Source organism: Rhododendron vialii, chromosome 2a (genome assembly GCF_030253575.1).
Source record: "Rhododendron vialii isolate Sample 1 chromosome 2a, ASM3025357v1".
NCBI classification, from domain to species: Eukaryota; Viridiplantae; Streptophyta; class Magnoliopsida; order Ericales; family Ericaceae; genus Rhododendron; species Rhododendron vialii.
Window position 1 is genome coordinate 37,261,831 of NC_080558.1, and position 19,757 is coordinate 37,281,587.

The window sequence follows — 19,757 nt, forward strand, 5'->3', positions numbered from 1 at the left end:
GAAGTAAATTGGTTATCGTTACAAACTTTATCGGAAATTAGTTATCATTCCTATTATGAATTATGGCACCGATCAAAAAGCTTTATAAATCGGATGGAGACCAAATTTTACCGTATGGAGCTCAAATTTTTCAAATTTAACTAAATCAACAATAACAACCGAATCAACGTCCTCGATTATTAAAATAAAATTTTTACTGTGATCCGTTACATTTTACTCTTGAACATAATTAAATAACACATATACATTATAATATTTTCGCTAGTTAAACACGGTTAAACATTTTAAAATAAATAAAGAAAACAAAATAAGACAGTGTGGGCTACCCGCCCAGAAGGCTTTTCAAATGGCCAGGAAAAATAAATGGTGTTTTTGAAAAATTGAGGAGTGGCCATTCAGATTTAAGGTTTGTCACCCGAGAAACCGTTTGATTTGAAAAATGATTGTTTGAAATTGAAAACCAGAGATTGTTTTAGGTTCGAAAGTTATGTTACGAGAGGAGAATAGTTTTACGGCACCCCTCTCGCCCAACACGGGGTCGCCCAACACGGGGTTGGTCTCTACTTAATATTTGTGGGATTTATCGAAAATATTTTATTTCATGAAAACAGTTAGCACATATTTACAGGCACAACAAGTAAAAGTGAATACATGTGCATATGTACGGGATATAGAGATGTCATGATACGAAATGAATGAATACAAAAATTAAGACAATGCTACTGGAAACACTCTCGAGCGCTTAGGAGTGGTCCTAAGCGCACAGGACCTCTTTCCCCTGCAAAACAGAACTTAGCACTTTTTAGTAGTAGGCAGAATATACAAACACATGTGAGATGGATTAAAATAACATTCAGGTAGGTTTGCTCAGCATCAAACTCAAACAAACAAGAACAGGTCTTGTATATCCAAGTATTGCTTTCTTGCAAACAGAAATTAAAGCTAACTGGGCTTTGGATGGACCAGTGCACACCCAGTATCTACTGAAATACAGGAACTGCAATATTTGGTGATAAAACAGGATTTTGGTGATAACAGCACTCCCGAGCGCTCGGGAGTGAACACAGTGCCCAGAAAAGATTTTGTTTCTTCGTGTTCCTCTTGCTCTTATTACCAAATTAAGATCAAATGAGCTCACAGCCAGTATGAGGAACTGGTATCGGCCTTCGATCCCCTTCAGAAGTTTGAAAATAGTAGATTTTGAAGTATAAAGTGAGTCTTTATATCTTTGCTTGACTTGAACTTGGCTTCTTGGACTGACTTTGGTGCTTGAGAATGGTTAGAAAACAGTTTGAGAAGAGGGAATTTAGGCCTCCATTTCTCTTAGAGATTTTCTTTGAGAATTAGTGATTTTTCTTAGAAAATGGAGGTTGTTTTGAAAGAGTTTAAGAGAGAGTTTTGGAGGCTGAGTTTTGGCAGCAAAAGGGGGAGGGAGAGACTAATTTTTCGTGTCTTTTGCAAGGTAGAACATGAGGGGTATTTATAGGGGAGGAGAAAATAGTTTTGAATTTTTAAAAATAAATCAAAGATAAGGTGAAATATATTTTTGGGGGGACATGTGGCATCATTGGTCTTTTGCCCCATCTGAATACTCAGGCAGGACCAGGTTTGATCGTTGAATGGACTGAAAAAGTCTGAAAAAGCCATGGTCAATGGCCAAGCTCATCATAGGCTGTGACAGAGCTCCCAAGCGCTCAGGAGTGATCCCGAGCGCTCAGAAGTGTCTGCCCAACTTCAAAAAGGCGCCACGGACACTCCCAAACTCGATTTTGGGTGTTTTTCAAAGTGTTAAAAAGCTGGTTGAGTCTTCTTTCTAATCCAATTGGTTTCATTCAAAGATAATTTATATACTGAAATGTATGACCATTTTACCCTCATGGTGTCGAGAAAAAAATGTGTTTTAGTTTTGAAAAAGACTAAGAAGTATCGTTCAAGCTTTAGCCGAGTGCTATTTTGATTCCGTTTCATCATTGGGAGTCTCGAGGGCACAAATTAAGGATATTTAATAGGTCCAAATTGGGGTGTCTACAGACATGTTAGGTATCGTTATTCTTTTAGAGGTTATTGTTATGCCTTATACAAGTTATTATTATGCTTATATGTGGTCATATTATACTTTTTTTACTTTTTGCTTTTTGTTATGCTTCTTTAATCTTTTTGTTATGCCTAAATTGGTTTTCGTTATGCTTCTGAATGGTTTCCATTATGCCTATTCTGTAATATTTCAACTGTTATGCCATTTAATAGTCTTGTTATGCCTATTTTGGATGACTATTATACTTGTTTAGGATATGTTATACTTATATTATGCCATTAAATTAAAGTGCTATGCCTTTTTCGTATAACTTGTTATGCCATTAGTAGTTTTGTTATACCAAATTTTGTTACTTGTTGGGATGACTGGTTTGATCGACCCTTTGGTTAAAATTGCATTGGTGGCCTCATTTTTGACTGTTGGATGAAAGTTATGGTGTGAGGGTAGACACCGTAGTTTTTCCCTTGTAAGAAAACTAGTGAGTTTAATGGTGTCACACGAATAAAAGTTAAGAAACAATGTATGATGATGCTAGGTGTCCCCGGTCATTTTGGGGCTACCGTAATTTTTGGCATAATCTCACCATTACAAGCATAACAAAGACCAATAACATGTATAACCAAGGCCTTAACAAGGCATAACCAAAAAGTGTTATGCCAAAACACTTTTTAAGGCATAACACTTTTTGGTTATGCCTTGTTAAGGCCTTGGTTATACACGTCATTGGTCTTTGTTATGCTTGTAATGTTAAGGTTATGAAAAAAATTACCGTGTCTCCAAAATGATCGGGGACACCGAAATCATTCCTAACAAGGTAACAAAAAAAAGGTTAAAAAATAAGAGGTCATGGATTCCACTCTGTAGAAGTATAAATATTCTTTTTAATCCCAAAAAATTGGCCTTGTTCTTGCCCTGGGCCGAGTTGAGTTTTGAACATTACCCTCCATCTTATTGATTGAAATGGTGTGGATCCCACTACAGAGTGATGTCATGCTTATCAAAAAATGTATTATACGGGTGAGACCTATACCATTTCAACCAATAATAAAGAAGAGGGTGAACAAAATTGCACTCCCCTAGGACTTACCATTTGCCTGGGATATAGTGAGTGGATGTAGATAGTATATCTGAACTATTTATTTTCGGTGTTTCCCCATATTGTATATATCTTCTTCATTATAGCAACACCCCCTTGTCTCTATCATTATCATATGGGAAGTGTTATAATACATACCTCTTATTTGGATGTGTATCATATGCATTCTGATTGAAACATATCAAAATGTTATGAATCTATTACTAAAAAAATACGAATCATATTGATGAAAAGTTATGAATTTTTAGTATAAAAGTTACGATACGAAATAAAATGTTATAAATGACCGATTCTACAAGTAATTTTTTATGAAGTGGCACAGTATGAACTATACAATAGGTGCATATGGTACACACCTTAAAGGGGTGTGTATTGAAGACTTTTCTCTGCATTTATATTCGGCCTCTTAATTAATTACGAAAATATCACATCTCCTTTTCATTATGGGAAGTGCTACAATATACACCCCTTTATTTGGGTGCGTATGATATGCACCCTCATTGAAACACACCAAAATGTTATGATTCCTAAAATGTTATGAAACTATTGCTAAAAAGTTACGAATCATATTGATAAAAAGTTATGAATTTTTAGTATAAAACTTACGATACGAAATAAAATGTTATGAATGATTGGTCCTATAAGTAATTTTTTATGATGTGACACAATATAAATCACACTATAAATGCATAAGGTACACATCTTAAAGAGGTGTGTACTAAAGACTTTCCCTACTTCATTATATATCTACCTACTGCTATCCACCCCAATACAAACTAAGGGATTTTATTATATATATATAGTTCAGATCAAGTCCACACTTCGTTCAGTCTACATCGTCCGCATCTCTCCTTTTCTGATCAAATTTCAATGATGTGAGCCGCTCAATGTGATCAGAACATGATTTTAAGGGTACCCATGAGAAATCAGCAAAAAAAAAAATGATCGGGACGAGCTTCATCCGAATAATTTTTTACTAAACGGTTCAATAAAAAACTGCTCAAATCAAGCCCTTTTCGGTATTTTTTTTTTGCCGATTTCTAGCGGATACCCTTAAAATCACGTTTTAATCACATTTAGCGGTTCGAATCATCGAAATTCGATCGAGAAAGGGGAGGTGCGGACGGTACGGACTTGATCGGGACTGATATACACACACACACACACACGCACACACACCTAAAAAAATACCTAAAAAAAACACCCCAAATCTTAATCTCATAGTTTTCGATCAAATTTTTATGATCCAAACCGTTTAATGTATGCATAATGTGATTTTAAGGGTATCCGCGATAAATAAGCAAAAAATATGACCGGAAAGTGCTTGTTTTGAGCAGTTTTTAATTGAGCTGTTCATCAAATCTAAGCTAAAAACTGCTCAGATCAAGCCATTCCCGATCTTTTTTATTTTATTTTATGATTTCTCGTGGGTACCCTTAAAATCACGTTCTGATCACATTGAGCGGCTCGAATCATTAAAATTTGATCGAAAACTATGAGGTATTTTTTTAGGTGTCTAATTAGTTGTCCCTGGAACCGCCCCGTATATATATATATACACACTCCGGATCCTTTCAGGGATCCCGGAGGCCTGGTTGGTGCGGGACTCGTTTTGTAGCCGTTGGATTTAATCCAACGGCCAGGAAAAGAGAAGCCAGTAAAAACGCGAAAATTACACTTTTTCCCCTAACCACTCACACTTCCCCCCTTCGTTCACAGTTCACGCGGACCACAGAGAGAGAGAGAGAGAGAGAGAGGGAGAAGAAACTCAGACAAACGAAGACGAACGAAGAACACAAGAACGACGAACATCAGAATCGAGCGGCTGAAGCTGAAGGTCTCTCTCTGGTTCGATTCTCTAATCTCTCTCTCTCTTTCTCTCAAAATCTGGTTAGGGCTTTTTTTGCCGATTCTGGTTCAGCAAAAATTAGGGCTGTTTTTTCCGATTGGAACCTAGCTCTCTCTTTCTCTGCATTTTCTGCAAAAACCAGAACAGGTTTTAGGGTTTTTGGAACTCGAACCCAAAAAAGATTATTTGGCTTCTTTATCCTGTATTTGATGTACTTCTCTGGTTCATTGTAGTCGTGTTGTGCAAATTAGACATCTCTTGCTCTTATGCTTCTTATTTGTCAAATTTATGACCGATCATAAGTTTAGGTTTTGTGGCTTTGCCAAAGCATGATCTTTGGTCGTAGTCATTAGTTTATTAGTGTTGCTTGTGAACTGATTTTACAGGTCATTGTATTCTTTTGATGGTCAATTGTTGTAAGATCTTCAAGTAGTCCGTCCGAAGATGTGTGTATATTCGCGAAAAATACCAAATACCACGTATATTTGGCTGGGAAAAATATGCAATATTCCCGGTGGCGGCTCCAAGAATTTGAATTAGGGTGTTCAGAAATAAATATATTATATTTTTAAACGAAAATTCAATATGTTTTGGAAGTTGTCGTATTACGCAGTAGACAATGTTTCGAGAATGGAGGGAGTTAAATTTTGTAGTTGTCCTAGACAAATTCCCATATGTTGTGCCAATATTTAACTCGTGTATTACCAATCTACTAAAACCCTTTTGAAAGAAATTGTAACGAGTATATTGGGGCTAACCTTTTCGAAAGTACGTTGTTTGTTAGGATGACGTGATGAGATTTTTTATCGTAGTTTTAAATTCGAAGGAATATTAATTAAGTTAACGGGGTTATGCAATGTAGTTGAATTTTTTTTAAAGCTTTGTCTGTAATTCTATAAGCTAACTAGACAAAAAAAATAGTTATGTGAAAATAACACATTTAGAGCATCGATAATAGAGATGGAGAGAGAACACAGAGCATGATATTTAAACCAATAGATTCTTCTGTCTCTTTTTTTTTCAATTAGGATTGTGAGCTTTATTTAAGGTAATGCGTTAGGCGTTCAAATATGAATTACCTGGATTGATGGGTTGTAATTGGGTTGTGATAGAATGTTCAATTGATTGAGTTAGGTGTTGTAATTGGGCTGTGATAGAGTGTTCAATGCGTTAGGTGTTCAAATATCCACTGTCCATTAGCGTTTCCCTTCTTATATATTAGCCATGCAAAGCAGATTAATCAGAAACTGCAAGCAATGGTTACTCTAGAGTTCAATCACCAACAAAAAAAGAAAAAGAAAATATGATGGATCATATGCATATTCCTTACACTTACCCGGGTTGTATTGTGTGGGCATGAAATCTTCAGCAATGTGAAAAGTCAGTCATCATGTAACATTACTAACATAGCTTCTGTGTGCATACTTTCTGGCTAGGAGATCTATTCTACCGCTTGGTGTAAGTAAAATTGAAGTCGAGGATGCGACAATTTTCGACTGAATATCTCTCCCTATTTTCTTCTTATGTTGTTTGATTTCAGAAAATGCTGGATGTTTTCTATGCTAATCTATTTAATCTGCAGGTCTCAAAAATTTGAGGATCCTGCTGAAGGAGAGATAGCCTTTGTGGCAAAGTTCAAGAAACTGTATGATGATTTGACAGCAGGTTTCTTTAATCTTGAGGATGAAACTCGATGATTGACTGTAAAATGTCATGAGATTCACCCAGTTGGTTTTCTGTTCATTGTGCTTTTGTACGAGGGAACCAAATGAGATTATTAGGTCCTTATCGCGCACTCTAGTGTTTGACCTTTGTTTTATATGGGTCGGTGTAATATCTATTTTTTTGTAATTTCAGTTGTTTCTTTTTGGCTTGGCCAAAAATAAAGATGCCGCTTTTGCTTGTGATACTTTATTTGCACATGGATCCAATAAATATATGGTTGACTTGTATCTTAATCAGTTAGTAGTTGTCCCAAAATGGGAAGCTGTGGTTAAATGCATTGAAATGGCAGCATCCACTTCCATGAAATTGATTTGCTTGATTGCATTGGGCCATTGTCGAGACAGGCTTGTTCGGCATCCACTTTAACCGACTTGAGCCAGGCTTGTTCGGCATCCACTTTAACCGACTTGAGCGACAGAAGCTCAATTCCCAGCTCTTGGTTCCGCGGTTGCAGCCATGAAGAATGGTAGTTTTAAAAGGCCATCTCGGATATTTCTACGTCATTCCATGTTTACTTCGCAAGGATAATTTAATCTGGCACGGTGGGGGAAAATGGTTTCCTTTTGTTCCTTAAGCGGAGGAACTATTAGAACTGATAAGTCAATAACACCCGGATAAGAATCATCAAAGTAGAGTTGGGTAAAACCAAGGCATCATCATCTTTGGATAGACCAATAAGCCAACCAAACACAAGAACGTAAATTGATTTCGAGACAAGCAATGGATTTTTGAACACAGCTTAAAGATGTCAATTGCAAAGTGAAGTGAATTTTCTGTCTATCCTTCGGGACTGGTAATGCTGCAGGGGAATCAGCTGGGACCAACTTTAGGAATGTTGTAATGCTCATGAGTGTTAGCGAGATACTGGTTGAAATCCTGAATACGGTCACGATGCGATTTGTTCGCTATCTTGGCCAGCCTATGAACATCAATTCTCTCCTTTTGTTGCTGTTCAAAAAAAAATTCTCTCCTTCTGTTCCATATACCGTCTCTCTGCTGGGGTCAGATGCTCATCGTAAGCAGCAGCAGCAGCATTCCCTTCACCCACGGATTTGTTGGTGTCACTTATATCATCCTCGTCCAAACCCATGGACTTCCCTGTATTTCCACCTGCACCAAAGTATCAATTTAAACCAATATCAATGGTGCTAATTAAAGAGTCGAGGTCTTCAAAAAATAGAAGAAGAGCAAGAAAGGCCTGCAACTCTTCATTTTACCATTATCACAGGACTATGAAAAAGGCTAATTTTCCTCCACAACACCACTGCCACCACCCTCAAGATTGTATTAAGACAGCCAGACTGGACTTGAGATCTATGATCTTTACAAAAAGTTCCGAAAGAACAGAAATTATAGAAATACGATTCGATTGCAAATTCTATGTTAAAGTGTATTAAATATCATGCTTTGCATTCTCTCTCCATCTCTATTATCGATGCTCTAAATGTGTTATTTTCACATAACTATTTTTTTTTGTCTAGTTAGCTTATAAAATTACAGACAAAGCTTTAAAAAAAATTCAACTACATTGCAGAACCCCGTTAACTTGAATAATATTCCTTCGAATTTAAGACTAAGATAAAAAATCTCATCGCGTCATCCTAACAAACAACGTACTTTCGAAAAGGTTAGCCCCAATATACTCGTTACAATTTCTTTCAAAAGGGTTTTAGTAGATTAATACGCCAGTTAAATATTGGCACAATATATGAGAATTTGTCTACGACAACTACAAAATTTAACTCTCTCCATTCTTGGAACATTGTCTACTGCGTAATACGACAACTTCCAAAACAAATTGAATTTTCGTTTAAAAATAAAATATATTTATTTCTGAACACCCTAATTCAAATTCCTAGAGCCGCTACTGGGAATATTGCATATTTTTCCCAGCCAAATATATGTGGTATTTGGTATTTTTCGCGAATATACACACATCTTCGGACGGACTACTTGAAGATCTTACAACAATTGACCATCAAAAGAATACAATGGCCTGTAAAATCAGTTCACAAGTAACACTAATAAACTAATGACTACGACCAAAGATCATGCTTTGGCAAAGCCACAAAACCTAAACTTATGATCGGTCATAAATTTGACAAATAAGAAGCATAAGAGCAAGAGATGTCTAATTTGCACAACACGACTACAATCAACCAGAGAAGTACATCAAATACAGGATAAAAAAGCCAAATAATCTTTTTTTGGTTCGAGTTTCAAAAACCCTAAAACCTGTTCTGGTTTTTGCAGAAAATGCAGAGAGAGAGAGCTAGGTTCCAATCGGTAAAAAAAGCCCTAATTTTTGCTGAACCAGAATCGGCAAAAAAAGCCCTAACCAGATTTTGAGAGAAAGAGAGAGAGAGATTAGAGAATCGAACCAGAGAGAGACCTTCAGCTTCAGCCGCTCGATTCTGATGTTCGTCGTCCTTGTGTTCTTCGTTCGTCTGAGTTTCTTCTCCCTCTCTCTCTCTCACTCTCTCTCTGTGGTCCGCGTGAACTGTGAACGAAGGGGGGAAGTGTGAGTGGTTAGGGAAAAAAGTGTAATTTTCGCGTTTTTACTGGCTTATCTTTTCCTGGCCGTTGGATTAAATCCAACGGCTGCAAAACGAGTCCCGCACCAACCAGGCCTCCGGGATCCCTGAAGGGATCCGGAGTGATATATATATATACACACACACGAGGTGGTTCCGGGGACTCCTAAAAAGACTCCACAAAGTTTCTGATCGAATTTTGATAATCCGAGCCGCTCAATGTGTTCAGAACGTGATTTTAAAGGTGCCGTTGTAAAATTGGAAAAAAAAATAACCGGGAAGGGCTTGATTAAATCAGTGTTTTATTAAACCGTTCAATAAAGTTCAATAAAAAATTATTCGGATGAAGCCCTTCCCGGTCATTTTTTTTGCTGATTTCTCGCGTGCACCCTCAAAATCAAGTTCTGATTACATTGAGCGACTTGAATCATCAAAATTCGATTGGAAACTTTGCGAGATTTTTTTAGAGGTTTTTTTAGGGGTCTCCGGAACTACCCTGATATATCTGTCTATTCTCCAATTCTGGAAAATTCTTTTCTCTGAAACAGAGAAGACGAGAAATATGATGGATTCTTCCAGAAAAGCTTTCATAATGTTTGGGTTTAGAAACATGAAAACCAAAAATGAAGGAAAAGATCAATCCATACCGGAATTTTAAATTACAATAATCAAAGCCTTTTGTTTTATTTTCTGGTGTCAAAATTGGTGTGACATATTTAACTACTTAATTAATACTATAATTTAGGATGCATGTGTCATTAGAATCTCTCTTCCATTTGAAAAAATCCTGCTGCATTTAATATGATACAAAGAAATGGTCATCATCATCACAACTATTAATTTATAAACCAAGATTCCCAATTTCTCATTGTCCATATCTATAAATACGCACACATGTAACTCTAGTTATATACCACATAGCCCTCATCATTCTTTTACCTCTCCACTTCTCGATCTTTCAGCTAGTTTCAAAAACCTCAATTTAATTGCAGCTATGGTACGTACTTTTGTAATTTTATTTCATTTCTTTGGGGGCAGGATCCCATCCATTTGCTTAGGACCAGTTTGGTCCATTTTGTGCATCCGTGGACGGCTCAGATTTAAAGGGGTGTTTTTTTTAAACAAAAAATCAAAAACACCCTCTTTAAATCTGAGCCACCCATAGGAACCGAACTGTTCCGAAGTAAATGAATAGGATCTGAGTCCATTTCTTCGGGCCCTTTTGGCCAAACTTTTCCTGAACTTTTTGAGATGGTCTTTTTCGGTGTTTTGTCGTAATTTTTGTTTTCTTGATTTGAGTCCAATTTTTTATATAATATTTTTTCATTTCAATAAAATGAATTGAAAAAGTATATAAATGTATGCCAAAGTTAAAAAAAGTTCATCTAAAACGACGGAAAAAAAATCCAAAAAGCCAAACAAAAGACTGTGTCAAAAAGTCCGGGAAAAATTTGGCCGGAGGGGCCCACAATATGTACCCCTTGTAGATTGATTTCTCTGCCTGTTTGTTTATGAATATGTGTTTGTCTATGACTTGCAGGAGAGAGGTGATGAGACGATTGAGGGAAAAGTGGACTGGAAGGGAAGACCTGCTAGGAAAGGCATACATGGAGGAATGCGGTTTGCTTTGCTATCACTCTGTAAGATTTCAAAACACTATTGTACCATCCTTATGGCTAATTTTTCCATAATTATTATTTTGCTAGCTACCATTCCTTGTACATTTTTAGTCTCTCTGTAACATCTATTATTATTTTCTGCCTCCATTCCCTGTTTTATGTAGTTATTTTTTTTTTTTATCCGCCTGTTTTATGTAATTCGATTCTGTTTTTTTCAATGTCCAGTCAAAAGTTTTCTTACTGACACTAATTTAACGAAAAAGATATGAGGACCGACGGCTGTGCATACCGCCGGCCATGTAGTGGGCCCCGCAAAGAAAATCCAAGCCGTTCAATAATTTTTTTTAAAAAAAGCCGAGTGGCTATCGCAAAAATCAGCTCAATCCGATATGTGTAAGTGCTCGATCCGATCTTTCCATTTTTGTAAAAATCGGGAAAAATGGGAAGATTCGATGAAAAAATGGGAAGCTTGGATCGAGCACCTACACATACTGGATTGAGCTGATTTTTTGCAACACCCACTCAGTTTTTTTTTAAAAAAAATTATTAAACAGCTCGGATTTTCAGTGCGGGACCCGTAGTGGGCCCCGCGTGGCTGTCAGTACGCCATCAATACGGTACCTATAGTAGTACTCATTTAGAGTGGATGAGCAAATATTGCAATAGCTGCAGAAGAAATGACCAAAACTTCCCAAAAACTAATTGTGTTGCCAATCAGAATGTCATGAAAACCGGATCGGTTGTGTACGTAGTTGCACACATGTAATAATGAGATCGTACGTTGGTTCAATTATACGAACAAGAGTCGGAAGAGAATGTTATTAATTAATGGCCTTACGTATGGTCTAACGGGTTGCGTTGGTGTTAAGATATTAATATAGATTTCTTTTAGCTAGCACGTGACATGCAAAAAAACGAAAAAAAATAAAGATTACGAGTATAAAATCTGTGATACGCTGCTTGAACGGGAAAATTGTAAAATAATTAAGCTGTACTTTTTTTCCATTTAAGCACACACTTTACCTCATGATTTATAAGTTAGTAAAACCTGTTGTTGGCATTACTATGTCCTCCGTCCTATTTTAAATAGTCCCTACGTAAAGTCGTGTCATTTTGACTTTCAAAAGAATCGTACTATTTTTCATAATCATTTTGGAACTTTTTTTGCACCGTTTTAAAGTACTCATCGAAGATCTTTTTCGGCGGTGTGGCTAATAAGAATCGAGGCTTGGTGGAGAGGCTAGGATTTTTCTTCACCGGTTCCTATCGGTGAGTTTTCTCCTGACTGGGGTCTCAATCCCCCAGTTTGGTTTTTCTACCCCAGATTCTGGTCTCCCTAGATCTGGTGGCTAGTAATGTTTTATGAGTGCAGGTTTAGTTAGAATTTCATTCGTTGGTTTTGGGATCCGGTTGTCGGAATGCTTCCTGTGGCAGCGAGGGTTTGCCGGTTGTCCTCGGTGCCAGCTTGTCTTCATCAAGGAGATTGTTGTTTGATGATTACAAACAAGTGTGAATGCGATATGGAAATTAAAAAATGAATTATCTTTGTTAGCTAAAGAACTCAGTATTTGTAACTTACCCAGTATTTGAAGGCAATATATTACAATATTTTTGAAAATCTCGAAATGGATAGCTAGAGAGTTTTATACTACAGATATACAGAATATTTTCAGGTGCAATTGACTAGTGAGATAATGATAAAAAATACAAGAAAAAGGGAATTTTTTTTTTGCGTGTTCACTTAACCAAAAATGTCCTAGAAATTCTTAACAGAATTGGGATGGGTAGATAGAATTGAAAATTTGAAATACAATTTGATTTGATCCTAGCTAATAGAATTGAGATTTTCTTAAAGATAATTGGAATGTTCAAATGCATTATATTTACTGTTATCTATTTTTTAAATACTATCCGAATATATCAAGTTTGAATGATGAATCATCTATGATCTTGTCCAAACTCAAGGTTTTTGAACATAGAAATCGCCATAAGATCATTTTTCGTCTATTTCAAAACCCTGTTTTCTTCAATTCTTGATCTCAGTAGAAGGTCAGCCTGCCATTCCTGACATTAGCCGAATATGTCTAAGTTTGAATGGTTATCTATCTATGCGAGGAGTTCAAGGCAGCTACAGAAACGGTCCATTCCCTCCCTAGACTCTCCACTCCACCCCACCCCTCGTCCTGGCTTCCCCCTCCACCTAATGTTATTAAACTTAATGTTGACGGCACAGTTAACAAAAAGAATGGCATTTCTGGTGTGGGTATTGTAGCTAGAAACCATTTTGGTGAAATTTTAGGATCTATCTCAATTCCTTTTGCGGGTTTCTTATCGCCACGTTCTACTGAGGCTTTGGGATTTCGCAAAGCCCTTGTCACTGCGGCTATTAGAGGATTTTCTAAAATTATTGTTGAAGGTGACTCGTTACAGGTAGTTCAGGCTTTGGTTCAAGATGGAAAGTCTCTATCTGATTGTAGCTCTATCCTTGCTGATTGTGTAGAGCTTTTCCCTTTATTTTCATCTTGTTCCTTCATTCATGTTAAGCGTTATTGTAATAGGGTAGCTCATTCATTGGCTAAGCGTTCCCTATTAGGTGCTAGATTGGAGTGTTGGGGAGGTCCTGTCTCCCAACATCTCGCTAATCTTGCCCGTGATGATTTTCAGTCCTCGGATCGCTCTTTGTCTTAATAAAATCATTCATTCTTCCGTGAAAAAAAAAAAATATATCTTATAAAACAGAAGGGTCTTTAGGAATATTCCTAACAAAATATTCTTTTTCAATGGTTCAAATTAATCTCAAACACGTACAAAATTTATCTACTCATACAAACAAATCTAACGGCTCAGATTTCTTCCTCTTCATTCTCACAAATTAAGCTCTGGATGGCATGTTTCGTAAATAATGTGCAATCGTGGACTTATAATTTGAAAGAAAAAAGGTCTACTTTCAAAATTTGAAACCCACTTACCCACGTGGCTTATACTCATTCTCTCTCAGTCTCTCACTTTCCCCTTCTCCTCTCCCTCTCTCTGGAAACCCAATTGATGCCATCAGCCGGCGACATCTCAGAGGCTCCCATATGGATTATCTCTTATGCATACAGTATATAGAATTGTTGAATTTGAAGAGAAAAAGAAACAACTTTGGTGGCAATTTCGTATATTCTGTTTAGTAAAAAATCCTCTGAATGTATTAGCCTTGGATCAATAATCAGTTTCGGTATTAAATTTTGGATTACGACAAAGGGGGGGCCCCCCCCCCCCCCCCCCCCCCCCCCCCCCCGCTACCTAAAAGTGCTAAGTTAATGATGCTCAAAGTAGTTGATATATGTGAAGAGATCCGTGTTTAGCACTTTTAGTAAAAATTGGAAATTGCCCTCAAGTTACAAAATTGCTGGATGTATTTATTTGCTTCATTAAGCCCAACTCGACATACTTCTTTAATCTTTTTTGGTGGAGTAAAAGAAATTGGTATGAACTCTATGAGCAAATTGATAGTTCTTTGTAGCTAGCTTAAATGTATAGTTGGAAGAGTGCTGTAAACACGGGTAATTCTCTTTTGTGCCTCTAAAAAGAGGATTACAGATTACACACTAATGAATCGATTTAGTATTTGAGCCACTAATTAGCAAGTGCCGTAGGACCGGGCAATTTCAACCGGGATGCATAGTGCCGTAGGCACGGGCAAGCACTAGTTATATATAATCCATGTGTTTCAGATGAAATTTTCATGAGACATTGTCACCTTTGAATTTTCATGAGACATTAGGTGACATTGTCACATTGTCACCTTTGAATTTTCATGAGACATTGTCACCTAATTTAGAGTGGTGCTATTTGCACCGACCGTTTCCTATCGACGGTATACCGACGGCCGCGCGCGGCCGTCTCCGGCCACCGGACTGCCGATCCGAGCCGTCCAAAAATTTAAAAAAAAAAAAAACGAGAGGAGTATATATACACGAAAAATAGGGTATTTAGATCAAGCACCCTACACACATCGGATGCTGTTGATTCCCACGAAGGGCCTCTCGTTTTTTTTTTTTTAAATTTTTGGACGGCTCGGATCGGCCGTCCGGTGGCCGGAGACGGCCGCGAGCGGCCGTCGGTACGATTTCCCTATATTTTTTGTCGGTACGTATAGGATTTTCCCCTAATTTATAGTCTTTCACAATTTCACATGCAAACTATAATTTATTAGATCGACAAATTTCAAATGGTTATTATAATCCATTGTTTCACATGAAATTTTCATGAGACATTGTCACTATTTAATAAATGACCAATAGGGATTGAACAAAATTTTTAGTTGCCTTTTTATATTTTTGTGGATAGCAGATATGTATAAATATTTTAGGCTTTGTTCTTCTTAGCATTTTTGGGCGTTGTCTTTATTAAATTTACGCTAAACTCTTGTAGATTATTGATTCGTCGATCTTGACAAACGGAATCAGAAAAGTAATTTTTTTTACTTTTACCCAAATATATTTGAAAATATCGAAGATAAAGCCTAAAAAGTCGGCTTTTGGGGTTTTAACTTGAATATTTTCAAAAATATTTAGATAAAAGTAAAAAATTTGGATTTTTTGGTTCCTCTCGTCGAAATGAATCAATAGTTTATGAAAATTTGGTGCAAAATTAATAAATGCAGAATTTTTTGTATAAGGATAAAACGCCAAAAAAAAAAAAAAAAAACTAAGGATAACAAGGTCTTATTAGTGACTTGGAGCATGTGCATTGGAGTGTCAGATTCATGTTAATTGTTTAGTCACTAAATTCTAATAACAAAAGTGTTAGGATCCATGAAACTCAGCACATGAAAGTGTTCATGAAATTAAATCTGTGAATCTGGACCGTTGATTTATTTTCATAGACAGTTTTATGTTCTGAATTTCATTGACGGTACTACTCCTCTTCCAATAATAGATACACACGTACTGTCAACCCAAGGTTTCTAAAAATTTCAAATTGTCCCTTCATATTTTGGAAATTATAAAATAACCCCCGGCGTGTACAAATTACTTCCTAGTCGTGATGGAGCTGCATGTTAGGAAATTGCTTGTGAAAGGTTACTTTTCACACATTTATAGTCTTTCACAAGTTACAAAAGGATAGTGTAATCCATTATGTAATTAGTACTCCCTCCGTCCGGATTTAATTGTCCATAGTTCTATTCTAACCTGCTAAAAAACAGGTTATATCTTTAAATCTATAATGAATTTCATATCGAATATGGATATTGTTTGATAGATCTCGATTAGTTCTATAATACAATATTTTCGAAATCACGTAAAATATTATAAATTAGAAAATATATTCGATTGAAAAATGGCATGAACTCCAAAAAAGGACTATTAAATCCTGACGGAGGGAGTATTTGATAGTGTCAAATAGATTCCGTCGAATTTTCTAGCTTGCTACATCATGACATGGGGTAATTTGTTGTGGGACATGGGTTGATTTGTGATTTCTCAAAACATGAGGAGACAATTTATAATTTACAAAAATCTCAGGGGTGCTTTTGGTAATTTGCCCTATCTAAAAGCACCCTTGCTCAAAAAAACATGGGAAAAACACTAACTCATGACAAAAACGAATCCCACTTTTTTTTTCTTTTTCACTTTCACCATATAACTCACACTTCTCGGTTTTGTAAAAGATAAAATATTACAATTTTTTTTTGAAAATCTCGAATTGGATAGCTAGAGAGTTTTATAACAGATACATAGAATATTTCAAGGTGCAATTGACCAGTGAGATAATGATAAATAAAAAAAAATACAAGAAAGAGGGAAATTTTTTTTTTTTTTTTTTGCGTGTTCACTTAACGAAAACATCCTATAGAAAGTAATGACAAGTAACGTTTTCCGTGCAATATTCTTAACAGAATTGGAATGGGTAGATAGAATTGAAAAATTGAAATACAATTTGATTTGGTCCTAGCTAACATACTTTTTTTTTTTTCACTTTCATCATATAACTCACACTTCTCGGTTTTGTAAAAGAGAAAATATTTTGTCACGAGAATTCTCACTCCTCCGTCTCAATTATAGCAATTACCGATTCAGCCAACTAACAAAGGGGGTTATCACATAACATGTGGGTCCCACACGTGTTCCTCGTGTGGGCCCCACGTGTTATGTAAGAGGAGGGAGTATACTGTTTGTATACTCTGGGAGCTAGTATTGAATAATTTTCGATCAATTACATAAGACACACAACAATTATACCATTTATACACATGCTCATAGTTAAGATCGATGACATAATAATAACTAGAACTAAGTCTGTGTGACTAATACGTACGTACTTATTAGTTTTGTTTTCTGGTTATTAATTAATGGTGCATGGTTGTGGCTTTGGGTTGGTGCAGCCACTTTTAGTTTCGAGAACATTGCGACTCTGGCCTTGGCAACGAATCTGGTGACGTACTTGACTCAGGTGATGCACATTAACATAGCCGATGCAGCCAACCAGACTACAAACTACATGGGTACCAGCTACATTCTCTCCATCTTCATTGCCATCCTAGCAGACATGCACATCGGCCGTCCCAAATCTGTGCTCATTTCAGCTTGCTTCGAGACTGTGGTATGTAGTATATATATATCTACGTATACATATGTAGCTAAGAAAAAAAATGGAAGATGATAATGCCAAAACTGTCTTTGTTAGTACCAAAACTCTAGTGCACACCTATTAATTCACACTTTATGGGCCCACCTTAATAATTGGAATCATCTTCTTCTTTTTTTGGCTAAGCAATAATTTGATTAATTCCTCATTGATTGTTTGTTTCTATAGGGACTTGGATTGCTAGCAATCCAAGCTCACTCCTCCAAACTCAAGCCACCTCCTTGCGACTTGTTTGATCCAACTGCACATTGCGTCAAAGTTGGAGGAGGCCACGCCGCCCTCCTCTTCGGAGGGCTTTATTTGGTGGCGGCCGGGAGTGCAGGAATAAAAGCCTCGTTACCGTCGCACGGTGCTGATCAGTTTGAGGAGAAAGATCCTAAAGAGGCAAAGCAAATGTCCAGCTTCTTCAACTGGTTCTTATTGTCTGGAAACATCGGCACTGTCATTAGCCTGACGCTCGTGGTGTGGATCCAAGACAATAAGGGCTGGGATTTGGGATTCGGGATGTCTTCCATTTCCATGGTTGTGGGCGCCTTCTTCTTCACTTCTGGATTGCCACGATACAGGATTCAAGTCATTCAGAAAAGCAACGCTTTCGTCGAAGTTATACAGGTGGATACCTAGCCTATATATGCCTAGCTGCATATATAGTCCATCCTCTCGTCATATTATAAGTGGTAGCTATAGAGAATGAGTTATTTGCATTGTTTGTGCGATTTGCAGGTATACGTAGCTGCTTTCCATAATCGAAATCTTCGCCTGCCCGAGGATCCTGAAGATCTATTTGAGATCGATGGCGATAAGCCTGTAATGGAGATAGAGTTTCTACCTCACAGAGATGTTTATAAGTAATTATTTTCCTTCCTTTTCCTAACTCGATCAACTTTTGATTGAGAGAGAGAGAGAGAGAGAGAGAGAGAGAGCGGCGACTGCATGAACTATTCATAGGTTCCTTGACAAAGCATGTGTATGTGTGTAATTAAGTTGTTCTTGTAGCTAACAAGTTTTCTTTTGTGAATTACTCATAGGTTCCTTGACAAAGCAGCCATCCAATCCGCTCCGGCTGCCAAACAAGAAAAACCAAATCCGTGGAAACTTTGCAGGGTGACTCAAGTGGAAAACGCAAAGATCATCTTAGGCGTACTTCCAATATTTTGTTGCGCGATAATTATGACCCTGTGCGTAGCTCAGCTCCAAACCTTCTCCATCCAACAAGCTATAACCATGGACACAAGGATAACCAAACATTTCCACATACCCCCGGCTTCCCTCGCCATCATCCCTATCATATTCCTCCTCGTTCTCGTCCCCATTTATGATCGTCTGTTCGTACCCTTTGCCCGTAGGATCACTGGCCACCCCACCGGCATAACCCACCTCCAACGTATTGGTGTCGGTCTAGTCCTCTCCTGTCTGTCTATGGCAGTAGCCGGAATCATAGAAGTAAAGCGAAAAGAGGTTGCGCGAAAGCACAACATGCTCGATGCTATACCGGTGATCCAACCACTCCCTATGAGCGTATTCTGGCTATCGTTTCAGTTCTTCATCTTCGGTATCGCCGACCTGTTTTCGTTCATCGGTCTTCTCGAGTTTTTCTACTCACAAGCACCCAAAGGGATGAAGTCCATCTCTACATGCTTCCTTTGGTGCTCCATGGCATTGGGATTTTTCTTGAGCACTATCACTGTCAATATAGTGAATAGTGCAACTAAGGGATTAACAAGTAGTAGAGGTTGGTTGGGAGGAAATAATATCAATAGGAACTACTTAAATCTCTTTTATTGGTTGCTTTCTCTATTGAGCTTCCTTAATTTCCTTGCCTATTTGTTTGTTGCTAAGAGCTACAACTATAAGCCAATAGCACAGGCAGTGAGAAGTCCAACTATTAGGAAGGTTCTAAATGATCAGTATAACAAGGAGTTGGAAGACATTGAAGTGCAAAAGTGATAAAGTCCATGTTCGGTTTGGATCTCTAGACCCAAATCTTCTTTTTGTGCACGGTCCCTAAAAACTTTTCTCCCTAATTATTACTCTCATTTCTCTTTCTCTCTCCTCCCAAATCCAAAATCCCAAACCAAAAAAGCTCTGACAAATGAAGATGGCGATTGAGGGTGCTTATAATAATGTTTTGTTTACTTATGTAATTGTTACAATTTCTCAGTGTTTGGCCTTAATTTTTTATGTTCTTTCTTAGTGATGGCCATATTGGAAAAATTGGGCAGCCAATTGCATTGTTATATAATTTCATTTCAGTAGCTACACA

General features: G+C 37.2%; 2 protein-coding genes and 1 long non-coding RNA gene across 4 annotated transcripts in view; 2 read left to right on the forward strand and 1 right to left on the reverse strand.

Annotated features, from left to right (window-relative positions):
- Positions 1–19,757, reverse strand: part of LOC131318180 (protein ANTI-SILENCING 1) — a 72,134-nt gene that overhangs the window by 18,136 nt on the left and 34,241 nt on the right. The window lies entirely within an intron of this gene.
- Positions 4,843–6,938, forward strand: LOC131318182 (uncharacterized). Of its 2 annotated transcripts, none has more exons than XR_009197537.1 (2): positions 4,843–4,979; positions 6,563–6,938. It is a non-coding gene; the product is annotated as an uncharacterized LOC131318182 (long non-coding RNA). The 2 variants fall into 2 exon arrangements; XR_009197536.1 differs by lacking the exon at positions 4,843–4,979 and adding an exon at positions 5,095–6,438.
- Positions 15,893–19,535, forward strand: LOC131317501 (protein NRT1/ PTR FAMILY 4.5-like). Its single transcript, XM_058347047.1, has 5 exons — positions 15,893–15,926; positions 17,232–17,449; positions 17,663–18,106; positions 18,218–18,342; positions 18,523–19,535. The coding sequence occupies exons 1-5, from the start codon at positions 15,893–15,895 to the stop codon at positions 19,439–19,441; spliced, it is 1,740 nt and encodes a 579-aa protein (XP_058203030.1). The 3' UTR covers positions 19,442–19,535.

Bases quoted from the DNA above. Each gene is read 5' to 3' on its own strand.
- LOC131317501 (XM_058347047.1), top strand. From the start codon at position 15,893: ATGGAGCTGCATGTTAGGAAATTGCTTGTGAAAG. The intron at 17,450-17,662 runs GTATGTAGTATA...TTGTTTCTATAG, and splicing joins CAGCTTGCTTCGAGACTGTG to GGACTTGGATTGCTAGCAAT. The intron at 18,107-18,217 runs GTGGATACCTAG...TGCGATTTGCAG, and splicing joins CTTTCGTCGAAGTTATACAG to GTATACGTAGCTGCTTTCCA.